The 24,413-nt window shown below is 40.9% G+C and overlaps 1 protein-coding gene across 1 annotated transcript; it reads left to right on the top strand.

Annotated features, from left to right (window-relative positions):
• Window positions 1-16,677: 16,677 nt before the first annotated feature.
• On the top strand, window positions 16,678-20,967 carry LOC308659495 (kelch-like protein 36; the record flags this gene model as incomplete). Its single annotated transcript, XM_081313134.1, has 4 exons — window positions 16,678-16,771; window positions 17,644-17,722; window positions 18,691-18,918; window positions 19,536-20,967. The coding sequence occupies 4 exons, from the start codon at window positions 16,678-16,680 to the stop codon at window positions 20,965-20,967; spliced, it is 1,833 nt and encodes a 610-aa protein (XP_081169260.1).
• Between the last annotated feature and the right edge of the window lie 3,446 nt (window positions 20,968-24,413).

Genomic DNA, 24,413 nt, shown 5'->3' with positions numbered 1-24,413 from the left:
TTCGTTGCTTGATTATCTTTTCCAGAATCTTCCCAGGTATTGAGGTCAGGCTGATACGTCTGTAGTTTCCTGGATCCATTTTTTCCCTTTTTTGAAGGTGGGAACTACATCAGCTCTTTTCCAGTCCTCTGGTAGTTCCCCAGTGCTCCAGGATCTTTGAAAAATATAGTTCAGTGGTTCTGAGATCACATCTGCCAGTTCCTTGAGAACCTTGGGGTGCAATCCATTTGGTTCTGGTGATCTGAACTCACCTAGGGTGGACAGGTGCTCACTTACCATTTTCTTGACTATCTTAATTTGTGTTTCTATTCTGTTTTTTACGGTACTATTTTTGATGGGTTGAACTGTTTTTTCCCTTTGTGTAAAGACAGACGCAAAAAACGAGTTAAGTAGTTCTGCTTTCTCCTTGTTGCTTGTCACCTTCTTGCCACTTTCTCCCACTAATGGACCAATCTTTTCCTTAACTTTTTTCTTGTTTTTTACATGTTGAAAGAAGTTTTTTTTATTTTTTACTTTTGTCACAAGTTCATTAGTTCATTGTGAGTCTTAGCTTTCCTGACTTCATCTTTGCAGGCTTAGGCTATCTGCTGATATTCTGCCTTAGTTATGTGGCCCTCTTTCCACTTTTTATACTTGTCCTTTTAATCTTTCAATTTATCAGAGAGCTCTTTATGCAGCCATGCTGGTTTCTTTTGAGAACCGTTATTTTTCTTCTTCATTGGTATTGGGCTAGACTGGGCTTTTATAATCTCACTTTTCAAAATTTCCCAAGCTTCTTGAGTTGTTTTCCCCTTGAGGATTCTCATCCATGGAATCTTTCCCAAGCTCTCTCTATGTTTATTGAAATTAGCTCTTTTAAAGTCCAAATCACTAGTTTGACTGTGTTCTATTGTTTGTGCTTGTTATCATGTTATCCTCCAGTCCTTCAAATTTGTATGAAGGTACAATTCACCACTCTTCACATTGTGGCTGGTTGTTTCTATGTTAATCCTTATCATGAAAATGAGCTAGAATGAACTAAGAATGAAAGCTAGGGTAAAGCTGCCTTGTTTTGCTCCTCCCTACTGACCATCAGCCCTTAGAGGTAGTCTAGACAAGAAGCACCAACCATAAGGAATAACGTTACCTTTTTGTAAGGTAAAAGGAAGTAAAGGAGTCCCTGTGGATTTTACTTCACTAGATGTTGCCAACTCTAGGGGGTGGTGCTCAGCTACATTTCAAGGCCATTGAGCCAGCGCCATCCAAACACATTTCTGCAGTCATGTGGCCAGCATGACATCATCGAGCGCTGTTACCTTCCCACCAAGTGGTACCTATTTATCTATTTGCATTTGTATACTTTTGAACTGCTAGGTTAGTGGGAGCTGTGGGAGGATGTGAGCTCACACCATCACATGGCACTCAGATCTTGAACCTGGGCTGCTGGCTTTCCAGCTGACAAGCCTAGTGTCTTAACCACTGAGCCACCATGGGGCCCCAAGTAAGGTAACAGAAACTTGCAAGCCTAAAAGTACACACACACACACACACACACACACAACAATCTTATAGTCCAAGAAGCTAGGGAGGGTCCCTTTTGAGACTTTGCCGTGCCCCCATTTTTTCTGTATGCTCAGCTGTCTCTTATGTGTTCATTGCTTAATCTGCTCCTCTTTATCTCTTCTTAAGAACATTCTCACAGATCTTTATGCTGTCAGAAGCATTAACCAGCAATGTGTGAAGACAGAGCTCAATATAATGACACTCACCCCATGGCTATAAGGGAGAGGGGTGGTGGTGGCTTTGTAGAGTTGTATTTTTGTAGGGGATTGGATCACCAAACAATACTTTGGTGATATGTTGTATCAGAAACTGCAGTCTTAGCCAATTGCTTTTAACAAAGGACCATGCTGAGAATCAGAGGTCTATCAGAAAGTTGCCAGGTCTTCTCAACCCATGCTAGAGTTATATGTCTGAGGAAAAGGAAGATAAGAGAATCTGCAAGTTCAAGCAAATTTGGGGTGTGTGGGGTGAGGAATATTTATACAGTGTGCTATTTTGCTTTTTCAAAGTTACTATTATTTTGGTAGGTACTGGCTACCAATACAATTAGTCCTTGACTTACAGCCATTTATTTAAAGACCATTCAAAGTGACAATGGCACTGGAAACAGTGACTTACAACTGGTCCTCACACTTATGACCATCACAGCATCACCAGTCATGTGATCAGAATTTGGGGACTTGGCAACAGGCATGCATTTATGATGGTTGTAGCATCCCAGGGTTATGTGATTGCCATGTGCAACCTCATTAGCTGGCTTCCAGCAATCAAAGTCAATGGGGGAAGCTGGATTCATTTAACAACTACAATAATTTACTTAACTGTGGGGAAAAAGATTGTAAAATCAAGGGTGATTCACTTAACAAGCACCTTGCTTAGCAATGGAAATTCTGGTCCCAACTGTGGTCGTAAGTCAAGGACTACCTGTATGTGCTAAAATTTTTACTCTCTGCTTCCACAAACGTTTAACTTGTGTAATTGCAAATAAACCCAAACCAGCCAAAATCCCAACAAGCCTTCAGTGACCCTCTTTGAAAAGAGCATGAAAGCTGGACAAGTTACATGACCCTGGAATTTCTTCCCTCATCTGAAGAAGCAAAGTGAGCATAACCACGAATAGTTTAGTATTATCTTCATTCATTTAATTTCTATTAATTTCTAATCTAACAGGCTTCTGCAAGATAGGTTGTCTTGGTATCTTCTCTCAATAGAGCAGAAATTGTGAGATTGGAGTCCAAGCTTTTTTTTTTTAGCTTATTGCAATTCACCACTTCAGATCTTTGTCTGCAATCCCTTTGTTGCACAGAGCTGAGCTACGCTGATGCTACGAAGTGCTTGCCTAATGCACTTGGTGTGGGACTGGCTGGGGAATTTTGGGAGTTGAAGTCCACAGGTCTTAAAGTTGCCAAGGTTGGGGACCCCTGCATTAGACATCAGAACTTTCCTGCTGGCTGATATTCAATGGGAACAAAAGAGGAATGGGACCTTTTCCATTATGGGCTCATCACTGTACAGTTTCTAATATCACACAAATATCAGGCTGCTTAAAGTAAACCCAGGGAAGCCATACTGAGATCATGTGTTCTATGTTATCACATATTTGCAGTTAACTTGCTTTTTATTTTAGCAAAAGAATGAAGGTGGGAAGATTTCAAAAGCTGAGATACAAAGGAAGGATTTTCTCATTCAGTAGTCCTGGAGCCGTGGTACACGGCTAGCGGTTGTTTTGCGTCTGTAGCAGCTGTGACAAGATTCAGACTGTTCTGTACAGAGTAGAGCCATGCACAAATGTACTCTAATCTGCTTCAGGCCAAGGGCTAGTGCAGGCTATGTCAATTAAAGAACCCAAGCAAGGAAAACAAAAGCCAAACAGAAAGAAATTAAACTGGAAAGGCTGCCTCTTGTCTCTGAGCTTTATCAACATTCTTCTCAGCAGTCAGAAACTATGACTGGGTTTCCGGTTTGGAAGCACGGGCGGTTGAGATCCTTCTGGGAATTTTGCTTTGATGTTTTATGAGCTTTTTATTATGAGAGTTGTAATGGCTTGGATTGCCTGCGTACATGATGCTCCCCCGTTCCTACTCTTTGCTTTTGACTGTGTGGAAGGCGAGATGCTTCCTTTTCCTTGCCTCCACAGAACAAAAGATGCTAATCTGCCAGCTCAGTCATTCACCTTGCAATGCACAGCATTGCAAATATTCAGCAAATACTCAGGAAGAGAAGAGTGTAAGATAAAGAAAGGATATTGGAATAAAAATGAATGAACGAATAAAATAATGAATGACACTCTGCACCAGAAGATATAGTACAGTTAGGGAGAACTTAGAATGACAAAGTTGGAAGGGACCTTGGAGGTCTTCTAGTTGAAGCCCCTGATCAAGCAGGAGACCCTATATATAAATGGCTGCACAATCTCTTCCTGTAAACCTCTAGAGCAGGGGTGTCAAACTCAATTTCATTGAGGGCCACATCAGCATTGCGGTTGCCCTCAGGGGGCCGGGTGGGTATGGCCAGGGTGGGCGTGGCCTACTGGGTGGGCGTGGCTAGAGTGTGTATGGCCTACTGGGTGGGTGTGGCCAGCTCTACATCATTCGCATCAAGGGTGCCTATGGGGGCCTGGGCAGGAGTGGGACAGATCTGAGGGTCTCTGGCAGAAGGAGGGTCTCTGGGCCAGGGCCAAGGCAGTGGGGGCCGTTCCCTCACTGTTTCCAGGATGGCTTTGCGGGCCACATGAAACCACTTCATGGGCCAGATCCGGCCCCCGGGCCTTGTGTTTGACATGTCTGCTCTAGAGCATCCACAACTTCTGGAGGCAAGCCTTTTCACTGATTAATTGTTTTCACTGACAGGAAATTTCTCCTTAATTCTAGGTTGGATCTCTCTTTGATAATCTTCCATCCGTTCTTGACCTGCCCTTAAGTTCTTTAGAGAATAAGTTGAGAAATGAGAGCCTCAAAAAAGTATCATCACAATGCAGTGAAGGAGTGATTCATCAGAAAGTGAAAATATTAAGCTAGGAGTCTTTTTTAAGTCTGCAATATTGTTTTATCAAGTCACATTCATGTGCAGAAATCTTAATCTCTACCAGAGACTTGATTTGTAACTTTTGGTTATTTCTTGAATATATGAGCTAAGTATATGAGTTAGCCAAGAAAAGGATAGGCAGCCAGTCAAAAATAGTGGCTAGTCTTTACAAAAAGCAGCAATTTCTCCCAAGCTGCCCCTACCATTAGCTCCATAAAGAAGGTTCCCAGAAATCCAGATGTAACAACTCATCTTTTTGTCTCTATAAGCCAGGGCTCTTCAAACTTGGCCCTTTTATGACTTGTGGACTTCAACTCCCAGAATTCCTCAGCCAGCGTGCCTGGCTGAGGAATTCTGGGAGTTGAAGTCCACAAGTCATTAAAGGGCCAAGTCTGAAGACCCCTGATATAAGCCATGCAGAGACAAGAACCCTGCAAATAAATAAATAAATAAATCATTGCCCTTGAATCTGCCATGGCTTCCTTAATGCTGCTTTTTATGAGTTTTGATTGAAATTCACTCAGGGAGCTTTCCAATTCATAGGCTATAATTAGAGGCATGGTGTGACACCAATCTCATCATTTATTTTTATTTATTTTTTATTTACCAGTCATATTTCTACACCACTTATCTCACCTAAGTGACTCTGGGCTGTTTATAATAATAAGGAATTATGAAGAACAGAAAGGGATCTGGAATCAGCAATGATCAGGGAGACAGGGTAGTTGCATTCTCATAACATAGTAGATTAGGTTCAGGTAGTTTCTAGGGAAATTTAGCTACTGTATGAGCACTTTGTCTGATTGGGCAACCATGTAAAATCATAAACGGACTGTGCACAGCATGTGAAACTAGATATTCTAACTCACCACAGCCAACTTGCTGCAGGACAACTCACCATGGGCAACTCACCACAGGACAACTTGCTGTGGGACAATTCAACAATTCAATGCAATTATTTGAAATAATTAAAAAATATTTTATTTTTTGTCATTCACTCTTCATTTTGTCCCTCCTTTGGCATCCTTTCTTTAATGATTCTATTCCACCATTTCTTCGATATTAGTGTAACTCTTATCCCACAGCGAGTTGTCCCATGGTGAGTTGGCTGTGCAAATTGTTCTGTGGTGAGTTGGCCATGATGATTTGGCCACAGCCAGATGGCTGTGGCAAGTTGGCCATGGTGAGCTGTTGTAGACCCTAATCAGGGCCATCAGTGTGTTGTGGCCCTACTCACTTTGCAGCCCCTGTCCCCATTCCCTGGGATGATCATACCTAGGAATTGTGAAAATAGAGCTCCAACTAATTTGACACAAGGAAAACCAGAATCTAGTCATTGCCCCCTTTTACAAGGGAGCATTTACCTGCTTCCTTGCTGGATTCTGAATTCTGGCAGAGGAATAAAGAAGCCTTTCTAAAAATTAGGTGTTTCTGTAGCAAGGAAGATTAATTGGAGATGAGAAGAGCCTTCTGAAATGTGAGATCTAGCCTCCTCTGCAACCTCACCATGAGCCAGGGACAGCTATTCTGCTAATGAGCTAATAACTCCAGGGGGCATTGCTGTGTTGCAGAGACTTGGTGAATCTAACTTCAAACAAAAGACATCAGAACCATTTTCTCAGTATTGCTGTATGGAAATGCACCTTGTTCCCCAAAACACTAAATCAGCCTTCCTTCAGCAGGAACCCTGCAGAAATGTTCAATTATAGCTCCATGCCAGATCATCACAGTGATGGGATACATATTCCAACACTTCTGGAAGGCACTGGATTGAGAAAGCTGGATTAGATGTTTCTGTAGGCAGATGGTAAGCACACTTCAGATTTGATGGACTGTTTTGTTTATTTTTAACCAAATCCTAAGAACTACCAACCACAAATAGGTACAAAATACCAGTTCAGAACTCTTTCCCACAAAAAATCTACTCATGCCTTACCTTTCAAGCATTCTGTCTATAACCTAATATCTTTAGATGGTGGTGATGTTTTTAAACTCATCAGATGAAAGTCATGGCCAGGAACCTTGGCCAGCTGGTGCACCACTTATAAGCCTACCTAAACCAGGATGCCCTGAATATAATATATCATGACTTCAGCATCTTAATTATCACTTTGCTAGACTACTGTAACAACTTTGTCAGTTTCTTAGAAGCTGAATCTGGTACAAAATGTAACAGCTAGTCTACTGGTGGAACAAACACATTATTGCAGCATTTAGTGTAACACCAATATGGAAGTCATTACTCTCAGGCCTAAATCAAAGTTTTGGTTATTACCTATACAGAATATAAAGCCCTAGAAGGGTAAAACTGGGATAGGGTTAGGTTGTCAGAAATGCCTTTGCTTGTTTGGTCCTAGTATAGAGGGAGGGCCCCTGGGTCATAACTCCTCAAGAGGCAAATGGAGTGTGGGCCAGAATGCAATTGCTTTCAAGTCTAAGTGTAAGGACTCCAATAGTTTCCCACGGAAGTACATCTGAGCCCATTATTCCTGGAATTTTGTAAGACTGTTGAAAGTGTCCCATTTAGATATACTTTGAATGATACCGTGCAATACTATCTTATTTAGATCTGTTTAGACCTTTTACTCTGCTCTGTTATAGCATTTGGTTATAGCATTCAGAGTCTCAATTGATTTACAAATATTGGAAATAAATACATGTTTTGCTCATCCCCACAGAGATCTTGGGGAAGCTTTTCCTAACCAAATGCTTCCCGATGTATAGAGACTGCAGCTTCCAAATTTCTGAGGGAATAGTGGTTAAAACGTTTGGAGATCCAGCCCTACCACATCTGGAAGACACCAGGTTGGGAAGGGCTGATATATGCAGATTTCTTTTCCTTGCCAATCCCTCTCCCACCTCTGCCCCACTTTATATTTTGTTAGAGCATTTATTTTTAAAAACAGTATTTCCCAAATCTGAGTAAATTACCCAAAATTGGGTAACGATATACAAACCCACTACTCAGTCACAACAGGGGCATTTAAATTGATTTGACTATTTTACTTACAGAGGACTTTCTGATAAGTGGTTTTGCGTAATGAAGGAAAAGGTTTGGGAAGAAAATTAAATCAACATCATTCTATTGTTTTGAAGTTGGAGCTGTCTGCTCATTAAAGATCTTTTTAGTTGATTGATCACTTGTCTTCAGGTTGATTAATTAAGTAAATTTAAATCAACATGTCCATTATTAAAGCTTCACTGGAGCTGCCTTTTACTGATTTCAAAGGGACTATGAAATGACTTTCAGTTTAAGAAGGGAAACATGCATATAACAAGGTCATCCTTAAAAATACTGTATATACCTTACTCACTGTTTCAGAAATACACTAATATTAAAATAGCTTCCAGGGACAAACAAGCATGCTCTTAAGCCTTGGCCCAACAAAATCATACCCACTGATGAATTAACTAAGAGTAACTTTTGTTTAATCTGCAGATTATTTCACTGTTGCACTTCATTGTGTCACAATATTTAACCTGAAAGAAGAGGAAAATGGTACCCATCTGACCATTCAGACACATGGGGGGAGAGGAGAGATAGAAAATTAAAGAATGGTTCTTCGTGGATCTAGTATGGTGCCAGAAAAGAGTAAACCTAGTAGTCCTAGATCAGTGATTCTCAACCCTGGCAACTTTTAGATGTGTGGGCTTCAACTCCCAGAATGCTACCTAGAGAATTCTGGGAGTTGAAGTCTGTTGCCAAGGTTGAGAAACACTGACCTATATATACAGGTAGTCATTGACTTACAACAGTTCGCTTAGTAACCGGTCAAAGTTACAATGGCACTGAAAAAAGTGACATGACCTTTTTTCACACTTACGACCATTGCAGCATCCCCAAGATCATGTGATTTACATTTGGATGATTGACAACTGATTCACATTTATGATGTTCCAGTGTCCTGGGGTCAGGTGACTTTTGCGACCTTCTGACAAGCAAGGTCAACTGATTCACTTGACAAATGTGGCAAGGAAAGTCATAAAGGGGGCAAAACTCATTTAATAAATTTCTCACTTAGCCACATAAATTTTGGGCACAATAGTGGTCATAAGTTGAGGACTACCTGCAGAAGCTGACACCTGATGAATTAAGGAGAAATCTTGGTTGAGAGAGATACGTAACGGGCTTGGTGGACATATTTATAGGCTGAGGAAATGGTAGAAGCTCTCGTAAGACAAGTAGAGAAGAACTTGATGCTTTATTTTGCACCCCTCTTACTTTGGGTTCTAATGTTAAAGTCCAGAGCAGGGAATTAAAATATGAATCTTTACATTAACTCTCAAACCCCAAATGCCTATGATTACAACAATATTCATGACAATGACTACAACCTGGAGCACTTGTGAAATCAGGTTCCCATAGCTTTATATAACTGACCAAAGTAATGGCACTAAGGAAAGCAATAAAAAACCTTCCACTTTTGCAGGTGTGTCCAACAGGATGAAGTCAAAAAAGTCAAGATGGAGACTACAACTGCACCATAAAAAGAAGGCCAGAGCTTTGACTGTGTAGTTGTAACCACTATTTTGCATCAACACATGTAAAGAAGGTAGGGGCATTGATGTGTGGTTGTGACTGCCACCCTGACATTATTGACTTTCCTGTGGGCCTCCCCTTCCCCCCTCAAATATTCATACTTAAAAATACTCTAAATTCATAAAAATAACACTACAGTATCTTTAGACAAACTTAAACATTTGACCTGTAGCAAAATTGGGGTAGACAAAATTGGCACACATTGTTAAATGATAGCAAAGGGCCAATTATCTCTGTTCACCTTCTGCTATCCTTGTCTTCCAGATTTTTCTTCCCTTTTGCATTTGCTGTCGTGCACAATTCTTCTCCTGTCCCCCAGGAAGGCGGCAGACATAACTCAGCTGGAGAAGTAATGAGAATCCAGGACCTGACAAATAATCCCAGGGAGTTGGATGTACAGAGGCAGATTGTATAATGGCATACAGTATGTAGTGTTCTCTAATTTCAGTCAAGAAGAAAAGAGCTCAGTCAGTGACATCTGAAGCTCTGGACAAATCTCCAGATTCTAGAGTTGGGAGTCTAATGTATTGCTTTTTATGGTTGGCTTCATCCTGTAATTAACTCTTCCCAGTTTGCAATAGCAGTTAAAGCACCATGCTAGAAACCAGAAGGTCATGAGTTTTGGTTCTAATTAAGGTACAAAACCAGCTAGATGACCTTAGACCAGACATGTCAAACTCGCGACGTCATGTGATGTCGCGCAATGTATCGGGATGATTTTGCCTTTGCCAGCAATGGGGTGGGCATGGCTTCTGCATGACGCATCCGGCCCATGGGCTGGCATTTTGACACCCCTGCCTTAGACCAATCCCTCTTGGCCCCAGAAAGCAGGCATATTATTCATTCATTCATTCATTCATTCATTCATTCATTCATTCATTCATTCATTCATTCATTCAGTGTATTAGCCTCCCATCTCCAATGGACTCTGGTGTCATACAAAACTAGAAAAAACATAAAACTAACTAAAAATGTTAAATCAAACAGACACCTCTGACTGAAAGGAGCAATAAAATCAGCAAAACAAAACAGAGGCCTTAAGCAAATAACAAACATCAACCACAGTCTCTCAGGGCTTGAAATGGCCACCTAACATTAGAACTATCATTAAAAAGGCATAACAAAGAATGTTCTTCCTGAGTCAACCCAGAAAGCTCAGATTCCTCAAGGAGCTGCTGATACAGTTCTACAGAGGAATTATTGAGTCTGTCATCTATACTTCTATAACTGGTTTGGTACAGCAACTAAACAGGACAGGTACAGATTTCAATGGACCGTTAGGACTCCAGAAAAAAACAATTGCAACCAGCCTGCCTTCCATTGAGGACCTATATGCTGCACAAGCCAGAAAGAGGGCTGAGAAAATATCTACAGATCCCTCATATCCTGGACATAAACTAATCACAACATGCAGGGAGGGGCAATTTAACTCTTCTCTCCTAGGTATGATTCTTGTGAAATTGTTCTTTTACATCAAGGGTGTCAAACTGCCAGCCCATGGGCCAGATGTGTCATGGCGAAACCACGCCCACCCCATTGCCGGCAATGGAAAAAAAGTCGCGATATGTCGCGACACGTCACTTGACATTGCGAGTTTGACACCCCTGTTTTACATCCTGCTAAAGGGTTTAGGAAGAATCCCTCTCCCCCAGCAAAATTGAAGGCAATAAAAATGGATGATCACTTAAATATGAGCCAGCAGTGTGTGGAAGCAACCAAAAAAGCTAATACAATCCTTGGTTGCATAAACAGAGGCATAGAATCAAAATCACATGAAGTATTAGTACTGCTTTGTAAAACCTTAGTTAGACCACACCTGGAATACTGCATCTAGTACTGACCACCATATTACAAAAAAGATGTTGAGACTTTGGAAGAGCAACTAAGATTATTAAGAACCTGGAGACTAAAACATATGAAGAACAGTTGCAGGAATTGGGTATGGCCAGTTTAGAGAAAAGAAGGACTAGGGGGGACGTGTTAGCAGTATTCCAGTATTTGAGGAGCTGCCACAAAGAAGAGGGAGTCAACTTATTTTCCAAAGCACCAGAAGGCAAGACAAGAAAGAATGGAAGAAAACTAATCAAGGAGAGAAGCAACCTAGAACTAAGGAGAAATTTCCTAACAGTGATAACAATTAAGCAGTGGAACAACCTGCCTTCAGAAGCTGTGGGTGCATCATCACTGGAGGTTTTTAAGAAGAGACTGGAGAGCCACTTGTCTGAAACAGTATAAGGTCTCCTGCTTGAGCAGGGGGTTGGACTAGAAGACCTCCAAGGTCCCTTCCAGCTCTATTCTGATTGATTGTTTGAAAAGAGGGAACTTTATTAGGAATGTGGCAGAAATGGAAAGGCTTACCTTCTCCTTTCTCCAAATGAAAATTGTTGCCATCTGTTATGTCAATAACTAATGGAGGGAGAGAGAACCCTAGCATGGTTTTTAATGGTAGATTGTGCACTGTGTATAGTCACATCTTCAAGTAGCAATCTTAAATTTACTTCTTATGGAACAGTCTCCACCGAACATAAGAGGACTTTTAAATAAATCAAAGGCACACACAACTGGGTTGTGCAGCCTAGTTAAATCAGGTTTACTGTGTGTTCTTTTTCTTCCATAATTTTATTAAGAATTACATAAAACAGATGAAATAATGCAAAACCATGTATGTGTGTGTGTGTGTGTGTGTGTATATATACATCTACGTATACATCTACATACACACATAAATACACATACATATACATACACAAAAAGGGACGCGGTGGCTCAGTGAGTTAGGAGGCTGAGCTTGTCGATCAGAAGGTTGGCAGTTTGGCGGGTCGAATCCCGAGTGCCGTGTAGCAGAGTGAGCGCCTGTTACTCGTCCCAGCTCCTGCCAACCTAGCAGTTCGAAAGCACATAAAAAATGCAAGTAGAAAAATAGGGACCACTCTGGTGGGAAGGTAACAGTGCTCCGTGCACCTTTGGCGTTTAGTCATGCCGGCCACAAGACCACGGAGACGTCCTCGGACAAGCGCTGGCTCTTCGGCTTTGAAACAGAGATGAGCACCAGCCCCTAGAGTCGGAAACGACTAGCACGCATGTGCAGGGGAACCTTTACCTTTACCTATACATACACATGCATGCACAGACACAGAAACACACACACACATACACACAGAGAGAGAGAGGGAGAGAGAGCAGGTGGGGCGGCAATAATCCTTTCCCCAAAAAGATGGTAAGAAAAAGAAACTTCCTTCTTCATCCTCAGCAAACATATTCAATATTATCCCTGTCTCTGAAAATACATCTTCATTCCATACCTGACTTCATTTATTATAAATCTTCAGTTCTCCTTAATCAGCAAAGATCCAGTAAAAATAACAATACCTAACAAAACAAGCGTACAATCCTTCTTTCCATTTAACTTAAATGCCCCTCTTCTCTCTCTTAATCATTAACCATTGCAAAATAAAAAAAATTAAAAGCTATTAAAGATTACCAGAAATAATAGCACCTTATTTAGATATCAAAAATAATGTAAATATTACAAACTAAACCATCACACCGTTAAACATTTAAACTTTTTCACCCATATTTTAGTTGAAGAAGAATTGCAAGAAGAATTGCTAGGAGGATTCTTAAAGTTCAACTTCTGTTGGTTATGTGCTTTTTTTGTCATATCAGTTATGAAATCCCTAAAGTGCTGCCATTTGTAAAATGTCAACTAGAGATCACCTTTGCATGTCAGCAAATTACCTACTCGCAGGTGTATAAATCAATTAAATAAATAAATAACAGAACAGAACAGAATAGAATAGAGATGGAAGGGACCTTGAAGGTCTTCTAGTTCAGCCCCCTGCTCAAGCAGGAAAACGTCTACCATCTCAGACAAGTGACTGTCTAGTCTCATCTTAAATACCTCCAGTGATGGAGCGCCCACAATTTCTGAAGGCAAGCTGCTCCACTGGTTAATTGTCCTCAGTCTTAGGAAGTTTCTCCTTAATTCCAGGTTGCTTCTCTCTTTGATCAATTTCCAACCATTGTTTCTTGTCCTACCCTCTGGTGCTTTGGAAAATAGTTTGACCCCCTCTTCTTTGTGACAGCCCCTCAAATACCCCTCAAATGCAATCATGTCACCCCCTATTTCTTCTTTTCTTTAGACTAGCCAAACCCAAGTCCTACAGCCGATCTTCGTTCCTTTTTGGTCTCCAGGCCTTTGATCATCTTAGTTGCTCTTCTCTGAACTTTTCCCAAGGTCTCAACATTTTTTTGTAGTATGGTGACCAAAATTGGTTGCAGTATTCCAGGTGTGGCCTCACTAGGGTTTTATAAAGTGGTACTAATATTTCGCGTGATCTTGATTCTATGCCTCTGTTTATACAACCCAAGATTGTATTAGCTTTTTTGGCTGACTACAACTATATTTTCTTTATTAAGTGCAAATGCAGTTATATGCAAGGTATTCAAGAATGCCCAGTGCTTTTCAAAGATACATTCTAAGAAAATTGCTTTTATTATCATGGCTTGCTTCAAAATATTTTTAAAAATTATTCCACAACCCTGAAATATATAGCTGCTCTCTGCTTCTCAGCAGATACCCTGCCCGCGTTGAAACCTTCAGGGATCTAATGAATATTCAACATTTAAAATAGATAATTTTGGGGAATAACTCATTTGAATGCTTGTAGGAGGGCATCTATTTCCCAAAGATTTGCAGACTTGCAGGGAAGAAAATTTTCTGTTTTCACACACACAGCACTCTACGAGTTCTCTTGTAATTCTAGAACAATCATTCTTATCTCCTGCTGGATCCACCTCAGTAAGTGGCTGATTGCTTAATTATATTCTGTCCTCCCTATTTTTTGTGCGTTGATAGCAGTCCAAAGATATGCATAGTCAAAGCTGAGGCCAACAGGGTTAGACAGCTGTATTTATGTTTCTACTTGGTGTTTGAGTGCTTCTTCAGAATTAGCTGAAAATTAGAAATGCATTAGCCAGCATATGTCCCCAGCTTGTAGTATGCCACCAACATGGATGAGGTTGCCAGACGTCACATGCACAGGATGCCTCTCAGATGGATAACTCAGGGTGGGCAAATGACCCTTGGCTGTGCCTTCCAGAGCCCTTCCCAAAAGTAATCAAATTCAGCTTTTTCATACGATGGAGGCGGGGATGATTAAATCAGAAGGAAGTATCATAATTCCTCAATTGATTCACTTAACTTTATTTAAATGTAACCATATTTAGTTGGGGTTTTATCCACCCACCCACTTTTCACTAGATTTGCATAACAAATCAAAAGCAGCTAATCTTGGATCAATAAAACACAATTGATATTTGCAAAATAAGCCATTATACAGAATAATAGAGTTGGAAGGGATCTTGGAAATTTTATAGTCCAATACCTTGCTCAAGCAGGATACCCTATACCAGGGGTAGGCAACCTTGGCTCTTTTATGACTCATGGACTTCAACTCCCAGAATTCCTGAGTCAGCTATGCTGACTCAGGAATTCTGGGAGTTGAAGTCCATGAGTCATAAAAGAGCCGAGGTTGCCTACCCCTGCTATTGTATGGCTGTCCAATCTCTTCTTAAAAACCTCCAGTGATGCCTCTCAATATGGTGCCTTACCTCACACAACATACTCAAGACAATAGCTGGCACAACCTAGCTACCCCCCCCCCATTTTAACTTAGACTAGTCTGATCTACCTGCCCAGTCTCTGTGTAAACTTCTTTCCTCCTCTATACTTTTATCAGGTTTATTTGCATGTGTACCACATCAGGTGCTGAGTTGCTAGGAGACGTTCAAGGGAAAGGTAGCAGTTGCTAAGTGCCCAAGGAACAAACGTAGTGACCAGGATGCTGAGAAATAATTCAGTCAATTACCTCAGTCTTCCCTCAAGCAAACTGGTTGAGAGATAACCACTGCTGAGGAACAGCAAGGAGAGACTCACCGTTCATGGAATTTGGCTAAACCTTGGTCTCAGAACTTACAGAATTGCCATAGAAAGTCAACAATTATAGGAACCTTTCCCATTAATCCCAGATTTATTTTTCCCTCTTTTACAACAAGCTCAGCTAAATATCACTGCTGGTGGAGAAATGTAATTCACCTACTTCCTGGAAAGTCCCAGTTCTTCCTTCCATTACATTTTTTTTACACATCACCCTACTTAATATGTATCCCAAACATATTTGTGTTTGTCTTCCACCATTTCAGTTCTTCCTATGATGCTCCCACACATCTTGAGTTTTCTAGTGCACCTCCTGTTGCTATGGCACCCGAGAAGACACTCACTTTTCTCACTCCACATCTTGCCTGAACTAGGCCTGGTGGAATGGAAGGGTGCCCTGGTCACCTGGGCAACCAAGCTAATATATCCCACCCCACTGGATGATGCATTACCTTAGCAACCTACCTGCTGTTTGTCCACCCACCTGTTTATTCCTCACCTGGATAGTTTCATAGCTCCTGTCCCTGGCCCAGGTCATGCTCTTCTCATCCTATATAGCAGGTGGGCATAATTCTGGTTTTGAAAGAACTTCAAATTCCAACATTGCCCCCAGAAACAAAAGGGTGGTTTGGGGAGGCCGCAGAGGCAAAATGGCAGCTCAGTTGCTAGAAACAAATACTTAGCATTGCAGTCAGCTTAAGAAAGTCTCTACAACCATCAACAAAATGAGATATCACTTTAGGCACTTGGTTGTGCACAGAGCATTAACCTGGGTGCAAAGCTATTTAGACCAAATGTCCTGAACCAATATTGCCCTATCTTAACAAAAGATGAAGAAGTTTAACATTTAAAGGAAAGCAAGGGCCTAGTTGATGGAAGCTGGAAGGAATTTTGTCATACATGAATGGGGAATGAATTCAGGAATTGGAGGATTGGGTGTCTTGTTTTATAAATTAGTGTAAGCCTGTTTAAGATTGGACTCTTCTGGGGTTGAGTTTCCCATGTTACAAAGGAAGAAAACATGTCACTGATTTTTAACAGTTGTAGGTGAGGGAAATGGGTTAGAAAAGCTGCCATGACCCTATAACTGAGCCCCACCCTTTTTTTTGCATGCATCAAATATGTGATGCACATAAAAGGGGGTGAGGCTTCAATCACATTATCACAGTAAATTGATTTTTTTTTATTTGCGCCTTGGTTCTCCTCAGGGAGGGAATATGGGTGACTATATAAAAGAAAATAATTGGCTACATGATGTCCAAGACCCTCAAGTTGCCCATTTTGCAGGCCATCTAGAATAAGATGGACAGCCTACAGTTCCCAGCACTCATTTTCTGGCTCCAGGACCTCTTACGTTCATACCAACACGTGCTGTCACATGCAGGGCTCTTGTTACATCTTTGCAAAGCACACCACTGTTAGAATATTTAGAGAATCCTTTCCAGAAAGCAGCAGATGGTACCTGGCTTTATATATCTTCACTTTTAAAAGGTCACCTTTTTTAGAGGTGATGTAAAGGATCTCTGTGTGAACATATTAAAATGATAGCATTATTTTCCCTTCCCAACCATCTCCCCTCCTGCTTTGTTAAACTCAGTAGCAGCACCTAATATGCTATATCTTTAGATGGACAATGACTAATGCTACAGACCTTCTGATGGATAAAGAGATGCTGTTAGATGAGACTTCAAGTCAGGACTCCTTCCTGAGGCACTCCATTGGGCAGGGTAAGGTTGGATCATTTCTGACTGCTTCCATTGCATCCCTCAGGGTAAAATATTTTCAAGTGTTGGCAAAAGTGATGAGCTTCCTTACTGGTCAATGTATAAAATGTGATTCTACACGCACATTTGTATCTCTTGGATATTCAGTCTGTTTGCTTAGCAACCAAACTGAAGAATCCAAGCTGTTTATAGGACTCCGGTACTGAACTATTTTACTATCAGTAACTATAATTACTGGTAATTACTGGTTAGCAAGACCTTGATATTTGCTAGAAAGCTGTTCCTTCCAGTCCTAGATATTCCAAAGTTCTCATAAATCCAGAGCTTAGAGAGAGAAATCTTTCAGACTCATACTGAGATTTTGTTTGTTTTTTAATTGCTTCATTTATTCTAAGATAAAATAGAGTTCAGAAGCTTAACCCGGATGTGTCTTCCTTCAAATTAAGGCTTTTGGCAAACTGGTAGTATTTCTTCAGAACAGAATATAATCTTGCTGGAATATGGCATGAGTGCTTGGCCCCTCCCAACAGGAATATATTCTTATATACTTATTTATCTATATTCTACCTTCATTATTTTTTTATAAATAACTCAAAGTGGTAAACACATCTAATACTCCTCCCTCCTCCCATTTCCCCCGGAACAGCAACTTTGTGAAGTGAGTTGGGTTGAGAGGAGTGACTGGCCCAAAGTCACCCAGCTTGCTTTCCATCCCTAAGGCAGGACTAGCACACCCAGTCTCCCAGTTTCTACACTAGCGCATTAATATCTGGATGAAACTGGCTCCATTGTCTTGTGATGTGTGGAAGTACAATCTCACATTTTCCTTCCTCGATCCCTCCCAGTCAGTTGCATCCTGTCTTCTACCCCTGTAGGAATCAAGGAGTTGTACCAGAATCAACAGCTCTGCGATATCACCCTGGTGGCCGATGGAAGAAAGTTCCCCTGTCACAGGTAGAAAACTGTTGTCCATAAATGAATTAAAATCTCCTGTACAGTGTCTGCAAAAGAGTTTGTTTGCAGCTTCTGTTTCTGGTTTTCTGGCTTATTCTCAAGGTGATTGAATTTTTAAAAACTTCTCTTGGCAGTCAAAGGGAATATGTTACTGCTGATGCTGTTCATTTCTTACACAACATTCTGTTATTTTGAAGCTTCTGTAACTGTCCACGTCTCTGAAACTGGAAAAAAAAACCCTAAATAAGAGAAGTTCCTATGTGATTTTTTTCCCCTTTGGAATTTAATCTAAACTTAGGAAATGAGATGGAAGTGGGGAGCACTGCAGATCACTAAAAAGAGGGTTGACCATTGAAAGACGGGATATTTATTTGGATATACTTTTTAATTACTTCCTACTTAATGTAAAAATAGCACATTGCACCAGTGAGAATTTCAAAGTTCTCTTCTTTGAAGTATGTTGAGTCTTCTAAAATCCACTTGAATAATAACTAGTAAAATAATGTTTGGCACAAGTAATAACTCATGATGTATTTAGGAGGAACTCATAGTTGATGTTGAAAAGAAGATGAAGACCCTGTGCTCTTCAGATGTTGATAGATTCTGATTGTTGTTATACCCTGGCCGCAATATTTAGAAGAGTTGGAACTCAAAAAACATCCAGATAATCATTCGCTGATTTGTTAGAGGATCTATCTACAAAGACCCCACCAAAAGTCATGATAATAGAATTATATGGGGAATGTAAAGCAGATAAGGCCTATACTGAATGCAATTACTGTTCCATCTAGCTTATGGTAGCCTGCAACTTAGACCAATTAGAAGGTCTCTGTCTGCTGAGTCTTTCTTAACCCTGCTTTTTGAGTTCTTGAAGATAGTGAATTAAACTAGAACAATTTTCTTGCAGAGTGTGCACTTTTCCACAGTCATTGTCTCCTTCTCTTTCTTTGTGGTTGCTTCCCCTTCAGAATACTCTTAGCTTCTGTCAGCCTCTACTTCCAGCGCATGTTCACCAGCACCTTCAAGGAATCACGGGAAGGAGAAATTGTGCTTATGGATTTATCTGCCACTTGCCTCCAAAGCCTCCTGGATTATGTCTACACTGGGGAATTGCTGCTTCTTGGGGAAGAGGCAGAAGAACTGTTCACTGCAGCCAGTAGACTTCAGATTACTTCTGCACTAGATATTATCACCAGGTATTGGAAGAAAGGTCTTACATATCTAAATCAGTGGAGATGGTGATACTTTTTATAGTCCTTAAGATCTTGTTTCTAATGTGTCCCACATAAATAATTCCACATGAAACCCTGGTTCTGGGCATTGTCCAGAAATACCAGGATTTTGGTAACTTCTGAAAGTATTGAGCTACCATACATATAATCCTTTGTGTTGTTGGCCAAATTAGCTGGAACTGAAACCCAAAATTTCTGGACAATACTAGCTTGACTACTCCAGGATGCCATCAGACTCTGTTTAATTGCTATTTTCCCTATGTCATGACAAAATCACACTGTTTTGCTCCCATTAAGATCTGTAGGCATCTGTGTTCCCATTGCTAAAGGTTCTATCAATCACATCCAATGCCTCTTACAGATTTTCCTAATTTTTCCTTCCTTTTAATTTATCATTTTTATTTAAACGATATTTGCACTGCCCTCTAAGTTTCAGAATTACTTAGAGAAATACAATAAAATACCATAAAAACTAATCTAATCAGAATATAACAAGCAATTACACAAAATGAGACAGTGTGTGTGTTTGCAAGGTTCATTTTTATCAAAGTCTATTATGTCTCCTTTCTGGCTCTTTATAGATTTCTCAAAGAAAGGATTTCCATGGAGAATTGTTTGGAGCTTTACGCGCTGGCATATTCCCACAATCACCGACCTCTACTCCACTCAACATCAAGTTACATTGCTTTTCACTTTGAGCATCTCTCAGAGCTTCCTGCTTTTATGTACTTGGATGTTACTATCCTGATTACCATTATTGCTTCAGAAATCCTGGCCGTGGACTCAGAACTGATTGTGTACAGAGCTGTGCGCCGCTGGGTCACCTATAATCTTGCTGAGCGTCTCCCAAAGTTTGCATCACTTATGGATTATGTTCGCCTTCCCCTCTTGACCCCAGAGGAACTTGCTGAGGTCCGGGCTCAAACGGAAGAATTTTACGAGTGTGTGCGTCTCCCTTGGGAGGAGCTTAGTGTGGAAGAAAGGTTGTGGGCAAGTAGAGGGCTGAGGCATGGCATGTATCATGAAGGAATGGTGTGCGTGGGTCTCCCAAAATGGAGTGAAGTGAATTTTGAGGATGAGAAGTTGGATTCTCATGTGCATTTCTTTGACCCTTCCATTGATCAATGGGATCAGCTCCCTGACCTGAAATCAGTGACATCTCCCAGTTGTACCTCCATGGGCCATAAACTCTACATAGCTGGTGGGCAGCATTTAGATGGTTCATATTCTGACAACCTGCTTGTATATGATACTCTTGGGGGCTGTTGGTCTCAGCTCCCCTCCATGTCTACACGTCGAGCTTGGCATGCTTTCCTTGTATGCAAGAAAAAGCTATACGTTGCTGGTGGCTGGGATGCTACAGGGACGCTGATAAGTGCAGAGACATATGACTTGGAGCAAGAAGAATGGATGACCATCCCTAGCCTTCCCTTTGCACTATCATATTTTGCTTCCACAGCGCTCAGGAGCAAACTATATCTCATTGGTGGAGAGATGGGTGACTCTGACTTGCCAGTTCCCCACAAGGGATTCCTGGTTTATGATAGCATATCAGGAGCCTGGTCCCAAATCCCCACAGCCTTAGAATTTTATGAAGCCAGTGCCATCACATTGGGCAACAACATCTTTGTGGTTGGTGGGCTCTCTGGAGAGGATGCTCAAGGAATCCGTCACTTCACCCAGCGTTGTATTTGCTTGCTCAGAGATGGTACGACCAATCATAGCATCTCTGTCCCATTGCTTCCCATAGCCATCTCTTATCCTGGTGTTGCCTGCTGGAGGAACAGGATATATGTCTTTGGAGGAGACAGCAACAACCGTTACTCCAGTATTATCCTTTACTGGGAGCCAGGCCAAAACGCCTGGACCCAGTGCTCAGCGAGCCTACCTGATCCTAATTATGGAGCGTTTGGGTTTGGCTGCATACCACTTAAGGTGCCTCGAAAACATATCCTCAGCATCTTTCATAGGGGATCTGCCACAGCAGTAACAGAGCATGCAACGTGCAGTTAAGTATGCTCCATGGCATCCTACCTACTTGGCAACCATTGCTGCTACTTTTCATGAATGAACTAATATTTAAAAGGAGAGATCAGAAAGCAAATATCTGATGGTTATCTTAGATCACAGTTTTAATTCAGACTTCCTCTATGGCCATTCATATTGGCTTCTCCCACGTTTGACTAGAACAAGTCATTTTGATTCTCATCTTCCCTTTCTATCTCCTGGATTTCTCCAAGTGTTTGCCTCTGCACTTCATAGAACTCAACATTTTGTACATCTTGCCTGAATTCTCTGAGTAAGTTTTCTTCTATCTTGGTCAAACTGACATTCCAATTATTGCAGGATGTGGAAAATCAGGGCAACTGCTGAAAATTGGGATGTTTTGTATTGTCTGCTTTATAAATATTCTCTGAAATGCAGAATTTCAGCCAACAATTAGAAGCTCAACAGCAGTCCGTAACTGCACTTCAGTCTGTTTATATGTATATCTGGCTCCAAAATTGTGTACAGACTCCATTAGAATCTCTGGACCAACTTATATTCCACTTCCTGATGCTTTTTTTTTTGCTTTAGGCATTTTAGTTCACCATGTGAAATATTATATGAGAGTTCTACATCACCCGGAAAAGGGTCCTTAGGAGAAGGTTCTAGGTCTTTCTGGGGTTCTTTCACCCCAAAGGCAACACAAAATTGTGTCAAGAAAGTTTTTCAATAGGAAATCATCTAAAGCTATGCGAGATGCACACAGAGTACCGAAAGCAACAGGGCTAAAATGGCAAAGTAGCAAAGAAGAAACAGGAGATGGCAGAGTATGTGATTTTCATACCTTGAGCCACATACAGTGCCGAGTCTGCTAACAGAAACTTTATATGGGGAGAAGAAAAAGACTGGATCAATCACCATGGAAAAGGATGGAGCCAGGCAAGGTGCCAACTCTTAAAGCAACATAGCCGTTGAACAGAAGCACTATATCTGACAGCTGATTGCTGATTTACTATAACCAACAGCTACTGACTATCTTTTATGATAGTCATCTTGGCAAAGAGAATTTCGACACATACTTTCCCATCTTCTAACATAGGAGATGACAAGCAGCTGCAACTGTTCCTTTAATCCATGCTGCCTGCTCCTTTCCCATATCTAGAGAAGGAGGCAGAGGGACCAAATTTAAAGTTATGCATTCAATACACAGGTGGTCTGCACTAGTTTTTGAATCTCTTTGGCTGTTTGTGGGCTTGTAGAATATTGGCCCAAAGATCAAGCTGCATTTGCAGAACTATTTACTTGTTTCCCTCTGGTTGTTTTGTGACAGGTAAACTAGCCCAGAGATCCAGGCTGACATTTTCTGCAGCAAGGTATTACCTGCCAGCATTATAACATGCTGATCTAACTTTAGTTATGTGTGGTCAACTTAAAAAAAAAGACTCCAAATACAAGTAGCAGAACCAAAATAGATACTAGCTGTGACTGGATATTCATTGATCTAGAACTGTATTAAAACTGTTCTGAAATATATTTTGGTCATTTTTTCCCCTGGATTTGGGTGGGGTAAAAGTGCCTGATATTAGAATCCCTTGTTATTCCATATAATTATAACAGTGTTTTGCTCTTTTGTTCTTAGACGTTCATACGGATTCTCTCCCAAGGCCCACCCCCACACACCCCCAGATTGCTATTTGTGCACTGCAGCAAAGCAATATGTGACATAAGCATATACTTGATTTCAATACAATTCTTTCTGCTGGATGCTTTGCTAATTTGCAGAGCTTGGGTCCTGGTAAGATATGAAAAGGGGCTGAGACCCATTTCTTCTGTGTTTTTATTTATTTATTAGATTTTTCTCCTACATTTATTATTTCATAAGTCACTCAAGGCAGCAAATATACACAACAGTCCTTCCTCCTCCTCTTTTCCCCACAACTACAACCCTATGAGGTGAGTTAGGCTGAGAGAGAGCAGCTGGCTCAAAGTTACCCAGTCAGCTTTCATGGCTAAGGCAGGACTAGAACTCACAGTCTCCTGGTTTGACAAATTTAACTCTTATAAACAAATAATCAAATTCACCTCTGCACTATCTCAGCATGAATTCTGTGTATTTGAAGGCCCTAATTTAATAGCCCTTAAAGAAGAATGAGTTCAGAAAGCATTGGAGTCACCCTAATAGTCTTTTGAGGACTGCTTTGGCTGTGATGTCCTCACATCCAATCGTAGGTCAATAATATCGTACTAAGAAGGTTCATTTGCACTAAATGCAAACCCATCACAATCTCATCACCACTGTTTTTGTGGCACATTATCAATAACATATCTCTGCACGTGAAGGGTAAAGACAAAAGTGGATTGAAAGAGCTTGAATTAGCTGTAGAGATTTTCCGAGCTAATCTGGGAAAGCTGAACACTCTGTCTCACAATTTTCTCCATTGTTGTCCAGTGCCAGACATAAATATGAACACTGAAAATGTTTTCTGGGGCACTTTGTAGGAGATTCCCTCTTACGTTTTTCCCCCCTCCTATTTTTATCCATGTTTACAGGTCCTTAAGCCTGTCATCTCAGTCTTCTGTAAGTGTCAGGCACTGTTTTAGCTACATAGATGACATTCAAGCCCAAATTCTGGAAATAGAGAAGATTTAATGCACTAGAATTCATAAGGAGAGGAATGCAGGCTGGAGTGAATCAGAGCATAAAGAAACCCACCCACCCTTAATGGGAAAGTAAATAACATCTATTCAAGCTCTGTTATTTCCCATGGGATGCACCCATAAATGCAGGCGTATCTGGCTGCATATCTTCTCAGTATTCTGCCTAACTAGTTAACCAAATAGGATGGGATGAGTGGAGATAGCTTGGGTCCAGTTGCCTTGGAAACAGCAACATTTCTCTTGTCACAGTTCTGCAATTAGTTCTGTAGACTTTTTTTGTGGGGGGGGGGAAATCACCAAAAGGAAGTGTTCATGAACACACATATACAGTATTCTTTCTTTTCTAGCTCAACATTGAGTCAAGCAGAACCGTTCCTCCTTTTGTTTCTCACAAAACTTTAAGCATTCACCTCTCAGAAGGTGGGATACATCCCTGCTTGCATAGATTACAGTGAGCCAAGTCCTAGTTCTGCTCCCTAAAAGGAATACTTGGGGTGTTTCTGCCTGATGCTTTGAAATCTATGAAAAGGAAGAGCAGAAAGTGTAAATTCTCCCAAGCTTCACATATCACCCTAAAATTGAAAATTCAAAAAATGGGATCTAGATTTCTTGGACAGGCTTTAAGTTCTGCATTTCCACATCCAGAAAGGCCATTGTTCCTTATACTGTAGTGATCGAATAAAACAATATAAGTGGAAGAGGGATAAATCTGCAGCATTTAAAAAAGCAGAAGATGTTGCCCACTGATCCTTCTGGACAAATCTCTGGGGACGACACAGGATTTATTCTATACCACAAAAGATGCAAAAATCTTA

Source organism: Vipera berus (genome assembly GCF_964194415.1).
Source record: "Vipera berus genome assembly, chromosome: 1".
NCBI lineage: Eukaryota > Metazoa > Chordata > Lepidosauria > Squamata > Viperidae > Vipera > Vipera berus.
This window is presented reverse-complemented; position numbering and strand designations above follow the sequence as displayed.